The 18,279-nt window shown below is 37.9% G+C and overlaps 1 protein-coding gene across 4 annotated transcripts in view; it reads left to right on the forward strand.

Moving 5' to 3' along the window:
• Positions 1 to 18,279, forward strand: part of scara5 (scavenger receptor class A, member 5 (putative)) — a 42,733-nt gene that overhangs the window by 2,431 nt on the left and 22,023 nt on the right. For 2 of the 4 annotated variants that reach the window (XM_039664303.2, XM_039664302.2), the window contains 3 exons: positions 1,770 to 1,894; positions 7,922 to 8,053; positions 15,913 to 16,101. In XM_039664303.2, the coding sequence (XP_039520237.2) occupies positions 1,780 to 1,894; positions 7,922 to 8,053; positions 15,913 to 16,101 (436 nt within the window). In that variant the 5' untranslated portion in view covers positions 1,770 to 1,779. The remainder of the gene's footprint in view (positions 1 to 1,769; positions 1,895 to 7,921; positions 8,054 to 15,912; positions 16,102 to 18,279) is intronic. The other 2 variants (XM_089118338.1, XM_039664304.2) reach the window with 1 other exon arrangement.

Genomic DNA, 18,279 nt, shown 5'->3' on the forward strand with positions numbered 1-18,279 from the left:
AACAACATTTTTCAACATTTCTATAGTGCACCAAACATTTTTTACTAGCAAATTGGTTGATTCCAATATCCAAACTTTTCTGAAGACAGTCAGTTCCCTTCAGAGATACATTCATAGAAACCCCCACCCCCAATATTATGTTAAATCTTTCTTCCTAGATTTCGAGCTCAGCGAACAGTGAGATGGATGGCAGTGTGTCCTGTTTACAAAGTCCTGTTTACAAACCCTGTAATATTTCCACAGAAACCATTTCTTAACATTTTGTTTTTATAAATTACCTGTGAGGGTCAGTGTAGCCTAAATGCTAAATAAAACTATAGTTTTAAAATAAAAATCCCCCCTAATTGAGAAAACACAATCTGTGTGCTTGTCATGTGAGATACCGCCACACCTAAAAAAAAATATTCCTAAAAAATACTAATAAAGTAAAACACAAATAATTACACTTATTAAATTAGCAGGTGCTATTCAAAGTGGCTTATACAACTATCGTATTCCTAAATGACAGCGATGCGGCTTGATATCTATTAAACCTTTGACAAGTCCGATCACAGCGAACATTCAGATCTGATCCAGAGAGTTGTTATGTATAAATACATAGTCTTTTCAAACACAGTTTTATTATTTCTGTCATACAATAATTCAGATTATTGCAGAAGTACTGTAATAAAAGTTTATTGTTCAGATATAAACACTGATGTCAACAGTAGGACTAAATCACCTTTTGAAAGTAACTTTCTGTTGTTAAAAATGTAGTAATTTCATCCATTTTTCCCCCATACTGGAAAAAAACATGTACTCACAAGTAAACCAAAATCAAATCTTTATATGTGATTTTGTACCTTTGTTGATGACCTCTATGTAATAATTACCATTTTCATTGACATTGTTATTTATGAGAAAGTCAAATGGTACAAAAAGTTCTAAAAGTGAAAAGATGGACAAATTGTATATTAAAATTGTACAAATCTAACTAAATCCCTTGTTTGTCACAGCTGCTATGGGTAGGCTTGGGTATCGAGAATCGAGTATCGATTGGAACCAAGACTAACTTTTCGTTTTTCCCGGAATCGTTCAAAAGTTAAAATTTCGATTCCTAATTTCGATATTCACAGTCCGCCGAGCGGAAGAAGAAACCGTTGACATAACCACGCGAGTCGAACATTGAGTAGCTTACGTCGGCGATCCAAAGTGTGGCTTCACTTTTCTAAAAATAACGAAATCTCGGCAAATTGCAAAATTTGTGACAAAAGGAGTATTTTTACAGAAGGAGTATTTCCTTCAGAAAGGATTATTTCCTTCACAAAGGACGTTGGTTTGCAAGGTTAGCTAAACTTTTTTGACCCTGCCTCTTAAAAGAATCGGAATTGAGAATCGTTAGGAACCGGAATCGAAACAAGGAATCGCAATCGGAATCAAAATCGTTCAAATTCAAACGATACCCAACCCTAGCGATGGGTAATCTGTGTTTGTAGGGTGTTTTTTAATGATGTTGCCTATCTTCAGTTCGTTTCCAAGGTTTTTCATAAATTTTGATTATTATGTGCACCTGTTCATTTCATTGATTAGTTTGTTTGGGTATTTAAGCTCCGTGTTTCTTTCAGCTGTTTATCTGTTCTCGGGCGGTTGTATTTTGTTTTGAGAGTTGTTAATAAAATCGAAATCTGCTGCAATTAGACTTTTTCTCCTCTTTATTTGCAACTAATTTGTCACAGACGAGCTTTCCATTGAGTGATTTCTTTTGTACCTTTTGTTTGCCATTTTTGCAGTGGGTTGTGAATGGAGAACAAGGCAATGTATCTGACCACCAACAGTGAAGATAGGGATAACAGCTCATTTTATGAGGAGGGCTACGATGGGATGCATCTATCAAAACTCAATCTATGTGAAGAAGGTTAGTATCTTCTTCTTTCTATTTCTTTATTACCTGCAGTTATTTATTTGAGTTATTTATGACATAAACATCTTCTTTGACTGCGTCTGCCTCTCTTTGTACGGTCTGTCTATCTTTCCGTTTTGCTTTTGATCAATCATATTGCCACTGAAGATCTCAAAATTGCTGTCGTCACTCAAATTCTTTAGAAACCTCAATCAGTCCTTGCTATATTTGCTAATAACAGACCAATTTGGATTGTCCTACTTCACACCAAAGTTTTAGAAAGTGACTCACAGCATTATTAAAGATGTGTACTGAGTGACTTCACTGAACACACTTGACTGTTCACATTGAGTTTGAGTTGACTGAACCTTTTTTGTTTCCTTTAATCCTAAAATCTGAGGTGAATTATTCATAGTTACTTTCACATCGTTAAAGGGATGATTGATCTGCAAGCAGTGATCATATAATTCAATAATTGCAAAACTTTTATTTACAGTTTTTCTGAAACGCTTAAACACTAAACCCCATTCTCTATTCGACTCTATTTTGTCGAATAAATCACTCTAACTGTAATACTGTCACCATGTGGGTTTGTGTCCTGTCATTTTCTATGGTTCCCTGTCTATTAATTATCACAGGGGTTTCTTATTTCCCACACCCGCTTGTTATCTTGTCTAGCTTGTTTGTCCCTGATTATTTAAGGCCTGTGTTTCAGCCTCGTCTTTGTGAGTTCTTGTTCAATGTTTGACTGTTAACCTAGATGTTGGTTGTTCTTGTACTCATGTCCTGTTCCTGAGTCCCGAGTCCTGTATCCAAGTTTAGTTTATAGTCTGTTTAATAAAGCGTGTGTTGCTTTTGGATCCTGCTTCATCTTTGCTTCAACCGCACCCTGTTACAAATACCTCAAGTTCAGGCATTTAGACACCATTTGCAAATCTCCTGCACTCTTTTTTGCAAAACTCTAAACACATTCTCCCTCACTAAAACACATACTGTGATGTACTGTGATGTTGCAAAATGCTTAACACAGGCAGGAAAAAGTTAAACACAGCTACGACACAGTTGTCATCGTTTAAACATGACTCAAAATTATTCACACTTATTTCTAATGATGTGACCAAACCAACTTCTCACACTTTTTTAGTTTTTACTTTTTTAAATAGCTTAGACACTAAAAGTGGAACTTGAGACTCAGGGTGTATTCACACCTGCCTTGTTTGGTTAGATTGAATCGAACTCTACTTCGTTTGCCCCCTTGGTGCGGACCTTTTGGGCAGGTGTGAATACAGCAATCGAACTCGGGTGCGGACCAAACAACCGAACCGAGACCCAGCTGAAGAGGTGGTCTCGGTACGGTTCCAACCGAACTGTGGTACGGTTCGTTTACGGTGTGAACATGAACTGACCCAATAGCAAGAAAGCACTGCATCGAAAGAGAATATTCCGGTGCGCTGTCTGGCCACACGATACTGCTGCGCGTCTTTCTGCGTGTCGTGTGTGCATCATTGGAATGGAATGGAATGAATGAATGAATGAGTGCGTGCATCAGGACATTCACATACAGAGCGTTCTCTTTAGTTTAATCGCGCAGATGCAAAAAAAAAAAAATAATTTGCAGTTCATAAAGCATTGGCAGTTCACCACCTTTTGGTGGTGGTTGACGAGATTCCCCCTTCTATGTAAAGCGAGTGCCGAGAAAAGTTCTATATAAATGTAATGAATTATTAATATTATTATTATTAAAGGGTTAGTTCACCCAAAAATGAAAATTCTGTCAGTATTTACTCACCCTCATGTTGTTCCAACCCCGTAAGACCTTCGTTCATCTTCGGAACACAAATTAAGATATTTAAGATATTAAGATCGCTCCTGCATACAGTCCATAGGCTTCTTGAGGGACTGGCTCTTGCTGTCCTCGAAAAGTCATTAAAGACATCGTTAAAATAGTCCAAGTGACTACAGGGGCTCAATCTTAAGTTTATCAAACGACGAGAACACTTTTGTGCGCAAAAAAACAACAAAAATAACGACTTTATTTCAACTATTCACTTCCTTCTCCATGAGCCTGTAGTCAGTTAACGTAGTGTGATTGCGTAGAGCAACGTCACACGTAGGCTCACTATTGGCCGACGCTGGTCATGTGTGTGTGATGCGTGTGACGTACAATAACAGAAGCTTACGCTATTAAACTAGTAACCTGACTCGCGCAGAGGGAGAAATAAACGAATAGTTGAAATAAAGTCAGTATTTTTGTTGTTTTTTGCACAAACACAAAACAAATATTGCAGTACGAAATATATGGAAATATCTCCATGCTGAGCCTTTTTTGTACTTCCTGATTTCCCTTGAGAATCCTTGTCCAATGAATGGATGACCTTAGCGCACGTGTGGTTTTGTTTACAAATTTTGGTTCACTTGCAAAAAGAGCATTGTGAAAGCGAACCGTACCAAAAAAATAATAATAATTATTTATTTGGTCCGGACCAATGCAAGTGAACTATCGGACTTTCTTGGTGTGAATACACCCTCACTGAGTGAAACCATTCACTTCACATGTACGAGTCTCAAACTCGAGTCCCCATCTCTGGCATGCAGCCATAGAGCCCTATGCAGTGCGCGAGTAATGGATTGAGCTCTGTTTCCTGACTGAATGGACAAATACACACAACGTTATGTTTGAATGTCCTTTTTGGAGAGTATTCATATATATCGTAAAATAAGTCAGTTATGACTTAAACAGATTTGTCATCCAGTCTCTTTGGTTGAGGGAGAAAGAGACGAGAAAAACAAAGCATACAAATGGAAATTATCCTCATTTTTTTTATTGTGCGATTAATTGTTTTATTGACTATGGCAACAGGCCTAATCCAGATTAATGACAGCTAGCCGTGAGCTGTGGCTAACAGCTGGCAAGCTAACAGCTCACTACCTAGTCAGAGCAAACTACTACCAAACCATACATTTGATTTTTTATAATACCAACATTTCCCATGATTAAATATAAATCCTTCGTGGCCAGGTGCCACACTTTTAAGTCGTTTACCCATCCAGTCACAGCATATTGATACACGTCTGTACTCTTGAAAGCCTTCAAGCGGTGCCCACTGTATGGGGAGGGGTTATACACAATATATATATATATATATATATATATATCATGGAAGGCAAATTGGGGCGAGTCTGGGGCAGATAATAAAGGACAAAAGAAAACTGGGGGTAACAAAAAAGCATCAGAACCTACAATTAAAATTGTATCCATGTATCTCTGTCTTTCTCTCTCATTCAAATGGGCAGTTTGGGCTGGCCATACTGGGCGAGATCAGTTTTCAATATGGCGCGTTCTATCTTTGACATCTTTTAATAGTAGTGTTTAACATTTTTTACATCTGTGTAGTATTTACATAATGCAATTTGCAAACGGAAAGACTGAATGCGTCTCCAAAGTGCAAAGGGATCTGGTTGTGCGTGAGGTTAAAGCACGCAAACCATCTACGGGAAAAGACAAATTCCATCATGTCTTTATGTACACAATATTAATATTTTACATTGTAGTCCTTTTATTTTCATTTGTCATGTTTGAGTGCTGCTGTGTGTGTAATAAGTAGGGTTGGGTATCGTTTGAATTTGAACGATTCTGATTCCGATTCCTTGTTTCGATTCCATTTCCTAACGATTCTCGATTCCGATTCTTTTAAGAGGCAGGGTCAAAAAAGTTTAGCTAACCTTGCTAACCAACGGCCTTTCGGAAGGAAATACTCCTTCTGTCACAAATACTCCTTTTGTCACAAATTTTGCATTTTGCCGAGATTTCGTTATTTTTAGAAAAGTGAAGCCACACTTTGGACCGCCGACGTAAGCTCCTGTTCGACTCGCGCGGTTATGCCAACACTTCCGGTAGACGCTTCTTCGTTGGTGTTGTTCAGCGGTTTCTTCTTCCGCTCGGCGGACTGTGAATATTGAAACTAGGAATCGAAATTTGAACTTTTGAACGATTCTGGGAAAAACGAAAAGTTAGTCCCGGTTCCAATCGATACTCGATTCTCGATACCCAACCCTAGTAATAAGCAGAGTGTACGTGCAATGTGGACCCGCATTATAGGCGCACATTATTAACGCACTCTTTAAATAACAAAAACTTCCGCTTCTTCTTATCTTTTGAGGCTGCTGAGTCACCTATGGTATCAATTATTATCGATACAGAGGTATTAAATTACGTCATCTTAACGAAACCAAAATTTTGGAATGGAGTCAACGCTGTAGTCTTTCTTTATTATACCTTTATTTAACCAGGAGATCCCATTGAGATTCAGAATCTCTTTTACAAGAGACACCTGGCCAAGGTAGCAGCCAAATCACAACAAATACATACATAATAAACAAGTTACATTTTCATGATAAAAGAAGTTAAGAACACAATGAGACTCAAGAAAAACAAGAACATGTCTCCATCACAACACTCCTTACAGTAGTTTTAAATTCATTAATGGACATAAGGGTTTCTATTTTTAGCTCTTTTTGTAGATTATTCCACCCCCAAGGTGCTAAATAAGAGAAAGCAGGTCTTCCCAATTCGGTTGCAACTCGTGGCACGTTAAAAAGCAACCATTTCGAGGAGCGTAGCTGATAGGTACCAGAGCAGACAGAGAGGAGGTTACAGAGGTACAGTGGAAGTTTGCCAAGGATAGCTTTATAAATAAAGATATACCAGTGCTGTTGTCTACGAATTTTAAGTGATTTCCAACCAACTAAATCATAAAGAATGCAGTGATGGGTGAGGGACTTTGTATTTGTTATGAATCGTAGTGATGCATGCTAAACTGAATCTACATGGGTAAAAGGTAAAACAAGATTTGTTTCTAAAATAGAATTCCGGCTTGACTTTAAGTTTCTTAAAGGACAACTCTGGCGCAAAATGAACCTTTGGTCTAATTACACATTGTTACCTAGTCAACCGTTATCTGAGATTTGTTTTCATGATTGCCGAATGTAAATAGTTTTATCTCTAAAAACAGTTTAGCCTATAACGCTAGTATAATGCTAGTATATGGGGCATAGAGTAATGACAAATAAAAATCGCTTGTTATTACCACTAACAAGGCTCAAAATAGCCCCACACCAACGCGACAGCATAACAAGAGTCCCTACATTCAAACCGAAGCATTGAGAACTTTGTCAGTGTCCAAACAGTTTAATAAGAAGATATTTTATACACACAGTCAACTTCGCGAATACAGGAAGAAGCCATCTTTGAAAAATAGTCTCTACCAGTCGATCTACGAACGCCGATCCAAGTGTGGTGGTGAGATGTGAATAAGGTGATAATGTGAGCGCGAACAGTAGGCTACGTGTACATATTGAAGACAAGTAAACGGTTTGTGTTTGTGTTTCTTCTGGAAACAACGGACCATATGAGATTCTGCACAGTTCAGCGCACTTGGATCGGCGCTCGTAGATCGACTGGTCGAGACTATTTTTCAAAGATGGCTTCTTCCTGTATTCGCGAAGTTGACTGTGTGTATAAAATATCTTCTTATTAAACTGTTTGGACACTGACAAAGTTCTCAATGCTTCGGTTTGAATGTAGGGACCCTTGTTATGCTGTTGCGTTGGTGTGGGGCTATTTTGAGTCTTGTTAGTGGTAATAACAAGCGATTTTTATTTGTCATTACTCTATGCCCTATATACTAGCATTATACTAGTGTTATAGGCTAAACTGTTTTTAGAAATAAAACTATTTACATTCGGCAATCATGAAAACAAATCTCGGATAACGGTTGACTAGGTAGCAATGTGTAATTAGACCAAAGGTTCATTTTGCGCTGGAGTTGTCCTTTAACTAAAACAGAAATATGTTCATTGAAGGAAAGCTTTTCATCTATCTATATCCCCAAGTACTTGTATGAAGACACTCTCTCAACTGATTTCCCATCTAAGGACAAGAGGCCACAGTTTCTAAACTGGATTTACCTCTCTAGTCCCTGATGTTAAAGTCTGTATGTTTCCTTTCTAGACTCCCTGTTGATCAGTGTTTATCTTTCACAGTTGGTTCTTCAAAGTACAGGAGAAAGACATATAATTGCTGTGGTCAATCGGATTCCTTCACTGCAATCAAATATGCCATTGTGTCCCTTTATATTCTGGTACTGCTCACCATATTTGGCCTCTGCATAGCAGGTAGGCATATTTTCTTTTTCTATCTTTGTCTTTTTTTTTTTTTTTTCTGAACAACATTAACACAGTTAGTTTATCACTAACAAGGCTCAAAATAGCCCCACACTAACACAACATAATGAGGGTCCCTACATGCAAAACGAAGCATTGAGAACTTTGTAAGTGTACTGACCGTTTAATAAGAAGATACTTTATGAAGACAGTTCACTTCGTGTTTACAGACAGGAGCCATCTTTGGAAAAAACAGTCTCGACAAGTCAAACCACGAACGTCGTGCTGAGTGATCTGAACTGTATGGACGGCGTTCGGGTATCGACTTATGGAGACTATTTTCTAAGATGGCTCCTGTCTGTATACACAAAGTGAACTGTCTTAAGTATCTTCTTATTAAATGGTCTGTACACTTACAAAGTTCTCAATGCTTCGTTTTGCATGTACTGACCCTCATTATGTTACTGTGTTAGTGTGGGGCTATTTTGAGCCTTGTTAGTGGTATAAACTAGCGATTTGTTTCTACTTAGTCAATGCCCCCATTACTAGCATTATATGCTAAACAGTTTTTAGAGATAAAACTCTTTACATTCGATTATCATGAAAACAAATCTCAGAAAACGATTGACTAGATACCGATGTTTTGTTAGACCAAAGGCTCATTTAGCGCCGGAGTTCTCCTTTAATGATAACTTTGATCTGATTGGTTACAACAAGGTGGTTTGTGACGTCAGAAACACCAGCGATTTCACACCGTGTTTTTGAGACTGTCTTTGGTTCACTGCAGTTTTAAGCAGAAAATACTCAGCAATGCTGTCCACTTCTGAATTATCATAAATATGTCTTAAAGCATATTAAAAACACCACATAGACATATAACCAACATTAAAAGTTGATTTTCACCACAGGAGGGACTTTAAGTGATTGATTGTTTAACGGAAGACAAAAACTGACTCTGTGATTTCCTTTTTCCCTTACCCTGAAGTTAGAGCACAGACACAATTTAATCTAGCCCACAGCAGGACTCACGGCGAGGATTCAGTGCTTTTGTGGACTGACCCCTAATAAACTCAAGATACCACAGAGATTTAGGTATTTATTCCCTTTGTAAGTGCTGGGCAGTTCTTCGTACGTGTAGCCTATTACTCTGTTATCTGGATTTCAAGCTCATCCCGGAGTTGCTGTCATAGCAACAGATCCTGAAGCTTAAAGTTTATTTCATAGAAACAGGATTAGATTGCATCTTTTTTTAAGCAGAGGTCATTTTAAAGTCTGTCCCACTGCTACTTTCTTACAATAGTACCCCAACGAACCAGGGACAATAATCATTTAAAATAATAATAATAATTTTAAAAATTGATTTAAAAATATTATTCTTAAGGTGTGTGGTTTATCATAATATAGACACTATAGACAATATAGCCATTTTTACTCATTGAAAAATTACCTAATAATTGTATAGAGTCTAACACACATGGGGCCAGATGTACTAAACAGGGCAAATTAGCAATTCCCAAAAAGCGCTGATGTGAGTGTAAAGATCTGTGTGTGATGATCTTAAGACGACACGCAAAATAAAGAACACAGACACAGTCAGACCATTTCCGTAATGACCAGCGCAATCTATCAGTTAGCATCTGGTTTAAAGATGTGCTTTTTTGGGGGGGTGGTAAATAATGGCACAATCACCTGTAAATTGACGAGCGCAAACCTTATAAATCACCTAGCATGATTCATTTAAATACTCTCCTCGCAAAAAGTTTGTGTCTGAAAGTGAAACTCCTACAAATGCATTATGCAATAAGGTCAGCCGCAAAAATAACCCTGTCCACGCCTTTTTCGAGTGAACATTTCACAGCGTGTCTTTAGTAAATCCTGACAGTAGTTTTTTTTTAACACCAAAAGTGCATTTGCTCTGGCATAAGCTGTTAGCAATGTGGCCCATGATAGTTAGTCTGAGCCGGGCATTACATTAAACGGTGACAGCTAATATGAGTGTGTCTTGATGCAGTGCAGGAGATGCAACAAACAGTCATGTAACAATCGTGTAAAAAAACAGTGCACATTTCAGTTATCAGTTATTATATTTTTGTCTGGTGTGTGATTTTTTTTTTTTTTTAATATGATGTCATGGTTTTCACTGTTTTCGTACAAATACCACAGAAACCATAAAGTTACATTTTGCCATGATAGTGAGGTGCTAAGTTATAGGCTATGCCTGGTTTTATCTGTGGTTATCATCATTTAAATGCACGAGACTGGATGACCAATGGTTAATTTTAATACAACTCAGTCAGAATATTACATTTTACCAAATAAAAATGTGGTCGTTACATAAAACAAAAAACAAAAACAAAAAAACAGATGTTAATGTTTTTGTTAATGAGCATAAATTTAACATTAGCTCAGTATTAGCTTGAGTTATGATGCAGATTTACTGTCAACTCACTGTCAAATATGCATTTTGAGATAAAACATGTAATTTTAATATTGTAGCCTGCACTGCAAACTGTGCTGAAGAAATATTTTTCTATTGAGATATTTATTTTAAAGAAAAAATGTTTGAATGTTCTACCTCATATTTGTGAAATGTTCACCTGTTTGCCAAGTGTTTGTCATGATATGTTCTGACAATAAAGAGTAGTTCAAAACCACAATTTACGCTCTGGTTAATACAACTTTCACTTAGGAGCAAAAATCTGCCTTTAAACTTGAAAGAAATAAAGATTTGACATATATCGTGATAATTATCGATATCGACTGATATAAAAAAAATTATCGTGATAATTTTTTTTGGCCATATCGCCCAGTCATTCAACTCTTACATTACTTCAATAGGAGCAACATGTCCTTGCTTTAAATAGTCTAGTTAGGCTAATATAATGTCAATTAACCAATGCAAGTGTCGTTTTTCATTATTAGGCAAGTGAAGGTTTTCATTAGGGTATTAGGCACCATTCACATATAGCGCCTAAAAACGCAAGGCGCGCCGCATTCTCCCGGCGGTTGCGCTCCGGTTGGTTCTTATCACATTACCTACGGTGCGCTCCATACGGACGCGATAAGTGAACACTGCAGGCCCTTGGGCTACCTTGAATAATTTAATTCATGATTTTTCTCTCTCTCTCTGCCTTTTTAGAATTACACTTCACTTCTGCCTCAGTGAAGTGTAACATGTCATTATATTTCGATGACATTAATTTTTTCCTTATTATTATTTTGTGTAGGACACAGACATATTTAGATGTCGTAATTCCATGATTTGTTGCTGTGTTATGTTCCGCATGATGGCCCTGTCATCTAACAACCAATCACCGTGATCATTGCGAGGAAGCTCGTGCATGAGAATTGACGTCATCCATGGCAACGAAGACTCACTCTTAGTTTAGGAGTTGTCATTTTTCCTTACTAAGAGTAGGTCTGAAAGGCGTTATGAATAACTTTCAAGAGGAAACTCCTAGCTAAAATATTTTAGTGCGATTTAGGAGTACTCCTAGTGGTAAGATAAAATATTTTGTGAATACGGCCCCTGATCAGACATCTGTCTTTTTGGGTGCTAATCCTAGCCTCCATTTTGGCTTGCTAGTCCTTTAAGTGTAACTTCCATGAAGACCTTCTAATGAAGAGCAACAGCTGATGCCATGAGAGAGAGAAACAGTGATAGAGAGACATATAGTTTCGCAAACTTGTCTTTATGGCATGCAACATGAACATCTCCTTATTGTGCGCTCCTTTAACATAATGATCTTACTATACAAATTTGCTCTGATGAATGGGTAGTATATAAATTCACTCCTTCATCCAGTCACGACAGACAGTGGTCTGCTTCAGTTTGTGCTCTAGCATTTTAATACCACGACACTCTGCTTTAGATAAGCGCTAACATGGACCAGTCACATGATGACATGCCATCGTCCTCGAAAAACGTGTAAATATATTTTGAAGTTGCTTTTTTTTTTAAAGACATTTTTTGTTTTCTTTTGGTTTGCCACTTAAATAATCTGTATCATAAAGCAAAACATGCAGAAACCCTGTAAATCTACCATTCAGTATTTTTATTTGAAGTGTAGACACATGCGCACACACACATCAGCTGAATGAGTCATTCACTGCACAAGCCATTACATCATTCATCTGTTTGCTTGAAATTTAATATGAGTGAAATGGGAGGGAGGACGGATCTACAAGAGAAGGGGGAAAGGGTTGAGAAAAACATGGAAAAAAAAAACGAGTGCTCTTTTGATTTGGAGTGTTTTAGAACAGATGACTCACACACTGTTTAAATTACTGCGCATGAACCAAGCAGCAGTTCAGGCATCTTGTGTAGAGATTTAACTATGTGGATATTATGGAAACACATGCCAGGACACTAAAATGAAAAGAAATGAAATTAAAGCAGGTCAAGAGGAAAGTGAGCATGATTTATTTTCCGTATCGCATCACTCTACTGACCTTTGATGACCTGAGTCAAAGGTAGAGTTCTATGGGTGTGGACTGGAGTCAGTCCTATAGCCCCCAAACAAACATGTGGGGTGCGGATTGGATCGATTCCTTTCCTAGAACTCATCCTGTGTGGTTTTAGGGAAAAATTAGACCTATTGGAGACGTCCAATTACCTAGGAGCGCCAAAAAATAGTGATAGATGATAGGTCTCGGTCCTTGACGGTTTTTGGTCTCGGTCTTGTCTTGGTCTCGACCTCTCGTCTTGTCTAGGTCTCGCTGTTTCAGACCAACATAGTGGTCGGGGATTTAGAAATACAATACTACAATATCCACGACGATATCCGCAATGGATTGAAGCGTGTCCGAGTGTAGACAGTGCGGTGTACACGAGCCACGCGAGAAAACACTGAATCCGCTCCACTGATCGCAGCGGCAACGAGCACTTTGATCACTTGATTTAAAGGGGTCATGAACTGGCTTTTTAAATTTTATTATATTGTTGTCTGGTTTTTCTGGGCATCTTGCACTGAAGACTTAGAAGGAAATGCCCACCGCTGTGAGTGGATAACAGTTTTGCATATTATAATGAGTTTCAACTCACTTGGGGGAAATTGTTTTGAAAACGTCCAATGTTGTAAATTGGCAACCGGAGTGATTCGCCCATACATGTTCGACCCAGAGTCCGTGTGTTGCACAATTCCTGTCAGATCCAATATAGACGGCGCAGCACCGTTCTTTACTCTTAATCGTCTGCAAATCCAGTCTTGTTTACAAAACAATCCTCAGTGAAATGAAGCGAACAGACGGACAATGTTTTACCCTCATCAGCTGGAACGTCATTAAAAATAAAGTATGCGTGTAATGCGCGAATCGGTGGGCGGGGCTAAACCGGCCATGTTGAAGTAGGCGTTGATCTTCTTCTGCGGGGGTGGTGTTTTATCCTCTTTGACGTCATAGTTCCCCACTTTGAAATACGAGTCGTTTGCTGAGGCTGGTGTCAATAAAAGCTTTTATTGGACTAACAAGGACGTTTTCAGTTCTGAAACTTACAGGATATTTTTATAATATGATGACCTCTTGGATGTCAAAAGCTCAAGGAAAATTTGATTTCTCAGTTCATCACCGCTTTAAAAAACACATGATGTAGGGCTGTCGCGGTAACCGCAATATGGCGGTACCGCGCTTCTGACAAGTCAACCGCAGAGGACTGCATGTAACCGCAGCAACCGCGATATTCACGTTTTTTTTAAATTTTTTTTTTTTATAAGGCTATACCCTTCTTGTTTTGAACTTAATGCATGTGTATTGAATGTTAAACAAGTTCATAACGATAACAAGACTGTTTATCATGGTGATGTGTAGCCTACAGGCTTCACACAGAGAGTGAATGAGAGAGATCGGCAGAGCGCGTCACGCGCTGCACGTGCAATTACCTGCGTCTGTCTTTGAAGTCGTGAAAAGCTTGTTGTGTCAAAGGGAAGCGAAATATTTGTCGCATCATCATTTTAACGTTCTCTTCACGGGTATTTTCCCATAAATGCACGTCAGCAGCAGCGCTGATAAGCATACCACAGCACAAGGAAACCACAGGGAAATAAAATCAGTGAGTCACGCATTGAATGATGTATTGGTCTCTAATAAGTGAAGCATCAGCTTCAGCGTTGCCCATGCGACGCATTGCTGCTCAGCTGAGCCTTGAAAAGTTGAAATAATTAACATCTTGTTTCTTTACATCTCTTTTAATGAATCAGCTTTTTTTAAACGTGTTCGTTGAATGAACGGTTCAATGACTCGCTCAAAGTCCGTTGTCATAACAATATGCGCGCTGAGTGAAAGTCTTTCAATGCGCATGTACTAACTGTAGACGCTGTTTAGTTTCGGTTACATTGGTTACTGAAAATGTCCTCGTTTTTGTCCACATCGTAAACTTTATTTATAGCAACAAATACATAGGCCTATAAATTAAATAAATAAATAAATGGCGGTAATACCGCATATCGCGCTATTGAGCCACTCAACATTACCGCAAGGGAAATTCCATAACCGCGACAGCCCTAACATGATATACAGTTTTTGATGTAGTAATATTTAGTAAAACACATATCAGTGACATGATGGGATTTAACTTCATTTTAAGAGATTTTGGGTAACTGCAACCCAGACAGCAAACTGACATTGAATCAACGTGGAAACGACGTCTCTCATGACATTGAAACAACGTTGATTTTGCTCATCGAATTAACGTTGAACCAACGTCAGACGTGGCATTCTTCAAAGCTAAATGAAATCGAAAATTGGTTTGCTTTCATAACGTTGAAACAACGCGTTGATTTCAAGTTGATTTTCCGTTAGTTTTGAAAAAATGACGCGTCTGACGTTGGTTCAACGTTAATTCGATGAGCAAAACTATGTCAGATCAACGTTGTTTCGATGTCATATTTCCACGTTGATTCAATGTCAGTTTGCTATCTGGGAACTGACAGATGATGTGTGTGTGTATGTGTGTGTGTAACCATAGCGACAAAACAACCAACTTTCGGATCCTGGATTTAAGCTTTTTAACATTTTCAGAATGGATTCATTTGGAGACTTCGAAATCGGCAGAGATTGGCAGGCAATGCAAAACAAAATCTGCTTAGCTTCAACAACACTAGTCTGTTTTTTCCTTCGACTTTGTCTGTCTTGGTCTTGGTCTTGGTCTAGATACTCTCTGGTCTTGGTAGTGTCTTGGTCTCGGTTTAGGTGGTCTTGACTACAAGTCTACCAAACTAGATACACAGTTCTTGCTAAATGAGAAGTGTATCTATGTATCATCTTTTTACTCCTTTAATTCCTTTTATAAATGAAGTATCTTTAATATCTTTAAATTCATTTTATAACTGTTTTATTTTCCTTGCTTTTATTTTGTGATTATTTTAATTCCTTTCTGTGTAAAGCACCTTGAATTACCAAAGTGTATGAAATGTGCGATATAAATAAACTTGTTGTCAAATGCCCAAAAAGTACATATGCAAAACCAAAATGGCCTTTTACCAATCAAAGGACATTTTCAAACTACAATGGATGTTTTTCAACCGACTTGCTAAAATCATGAAGGCCCACCCCTGAACCAAGTGCATTGGAGAAACATTGGGTAAAGCAGATGAAAATTGCCCACAGATTGGGAAACATCCACTAGTGTTCTGCAGAGATAGGTATATACCTGTGTGATCTTGATAAGGTTGGTGTCAGTGTCTGTAAAAGCTGCAGTGAGACCTGTTCACAGCTAGCACTGAACAACACTATTTAAATCTATCCAGCTATCCAAATGTCTACTGATGGAGAACACCATCCAGGTGCCCGGATAATTTGAGATTGTGCAGCAGTGTGGGATTTGTAACTGGCCATTTTAAAATAACACTTTTTTTTCAACATTTATCCCTTTCCAGTATCAAAATCCCATGCATCTTCACAGAGGGAGGAAGCACTGCTGGAGAATATGACTCGTCTGGGAGAGCACACTGAGACCTTGCAGAGATCTCTCAGCCAACTCCCCTCCCAAAGCGACGACCTTCTGGAGAACATCTGGAAGCTTGAGAGCCTCTTCCATAATCATAGCGAACAGCTGCAACAGCTTGGTAACCGCCAAAATGCAAAGCAGAAGAGTCTAGAAAGTTATTTATACCCACTTGTTAGTCAAACACATTTTTAATAATACCCATCAATTTACTTGCACATTTTTTAATTTAATTGTGTAGAGCAAGTGACACCATATTCTTATTTTATCTTGATATATAGAAATGACAATTTTGGGCCATATCATACACAATGCAGCACCAGGCGTGACGAGAGTGTTTTTTGCTAGTTGCTAGGTCTGTTTGCTCACTTTAACCTCTCGCACGAGCAGATCCGTTCGCTCTCTGGAGACGCGTTCAGTCTTTCCACTATCAAATTCAGTTATGTAAATAACGAATCCGCCATGGCGCAAGCGCAACTGGCTTTAAAAAAGAATGGGAGATGAGACTCTGATTGGTTTATTGCACATTATGCCCAAAACTTACCCATTACTCAAAGGGACAACCCTTTTAGACCACGCACCTGGCGTGCCGACCATTTTCCCGTCGTTAAACTGGCAAACGTGGATTCAGAGTGGATTTCACTTGCACCGTGCAAGTTGCTTGTTGATTAGAAACCAGGCCTTCTCCTTTAAATAAAGGTACATGTCATGAAGTTTAACCTGGGATGTCCACAAATATACAAAAATATAAGAGAGTGATGATTTAACATTATTGAAAATAGCTGAAAATAACAAGCAGAATCAAAAAGAAACACAAGAACTACAACTGACTTCAGCCACAGCCTTAGATGAAATCAATTAATGGTAAAAGAAGACATTAAATCTCTCAAGATCTCAGCAGAGGATGATTAACCTAAATCACTTTTGTACAGTATTTCATATTTCAACATGTTTCCAGCGACACATTTTGCTCTTAATTTTCCTCTTAAATTTTCGACACACTTTCCTCCACTGGATCAATCGCGTTCTACTACTTCTGAGTGTGATTCAAGGTAAACTCGCAGCGTGTCTTCCAAACTCGATGAAAAGCAGAGGATGATGAAGCCTGATGTTTGTTTATTGAGGTGATGGGGGCGATTGGACGATAAGTGTTTGAAAGGCTGCGCTGCGCATGGGTGTAGAAGTATTAGAGATAATGAGGTCAGACAGGGAAGACTTCTCATTGATTTCATATGGTTTACATAAATTAAGAGTATTTTCTTTTCGATATGACTTATTTTATTTAAAAGTAGACACTTCAAGCTTTCATGTCTGTGTGGCAAGTATTCGCTGAGTTTCGGTTCATTTTTGAAACGCGTTTCAGAAAAAAGTTCACAGAGACTGAGACGAATCAGGCCACTACATAATGATTATGTCATAATCAATACATAACCAACATCACCTGATTCATTTTCTCTCTGATTTTCTTGCCCACCAGTTGGCCAGTCTACTTTTAGTTGTGTACTTTAACTTTAACAACTTTAACTTAACATTTCAACCTCTGGTAATTCTCAATAATACACTGTGTGACAAATTGGTTTAATACAATATTTTTAAATTACAGGCAACCACAGCTGGCATTTTCTTTTTAACATAAACTGAAGTTCATTGCCATAAAACCTAAAATATTACAACTATATTTTTACGGTAAAGCACTTGCAACCAGCTGCCAGTTTTTTACCCTACTGTTTTTTTTTTACACTAAAGTACTGGCAACCACAGGAGTAAATTTTAGTTCAATGATGATGTAAAAAAATAATATATTTTTTTTACGGTAAATACAACGGTAAGGTTTTTTTTTTACAGTGTACTTCCAAAATCCATATATTTAACAGGATTTTACTGTAATTACATGAAATGTCTCATGAGAGCTATTACAGTTTTTCACACTGTAAAACCTAACAGTATTATTTACTCTATTAAATTGAGTTCACTGCAATCAAATAATACTGAAACTTGAAGTGGATTGAATGACTGAAACTGAACATTTCTAGATCCCAGAATGATGCATGAATAATAATTGTATAGTTAAGTTAATTAATCATCAATTACGTGATGATTGCTCATTAGTGATGAACACCTGCTGTTAACAAGCCGAATCACTGTAGGAAAGAGAAACACAAGAAATACAAGGTTTAACGTCACCATGATGGAGATCAGCATTTGCTTTAGTTGGGCTCTTGACTCTTGATGTTTGAGTACAAGTTTTTATTTGGCTGCTTGTAATTGAGTGTTTATGAAACGTGTTTTGGCACAAAAG

This window comes from Pimephales promelas, chromosome 13, assembly GCF_988280905.1.
Source record: "Pimephales promelas chromosome 13, fPimPro1.hap1.1, whole genome shotgun sequence".
Classification (NCBI taxonomy): Eukaryota; Metazoa; Chordata; class Actinopteri; order Cypriniformes; family Leuciscidae; genus Pimephales; species Pimephales promelas.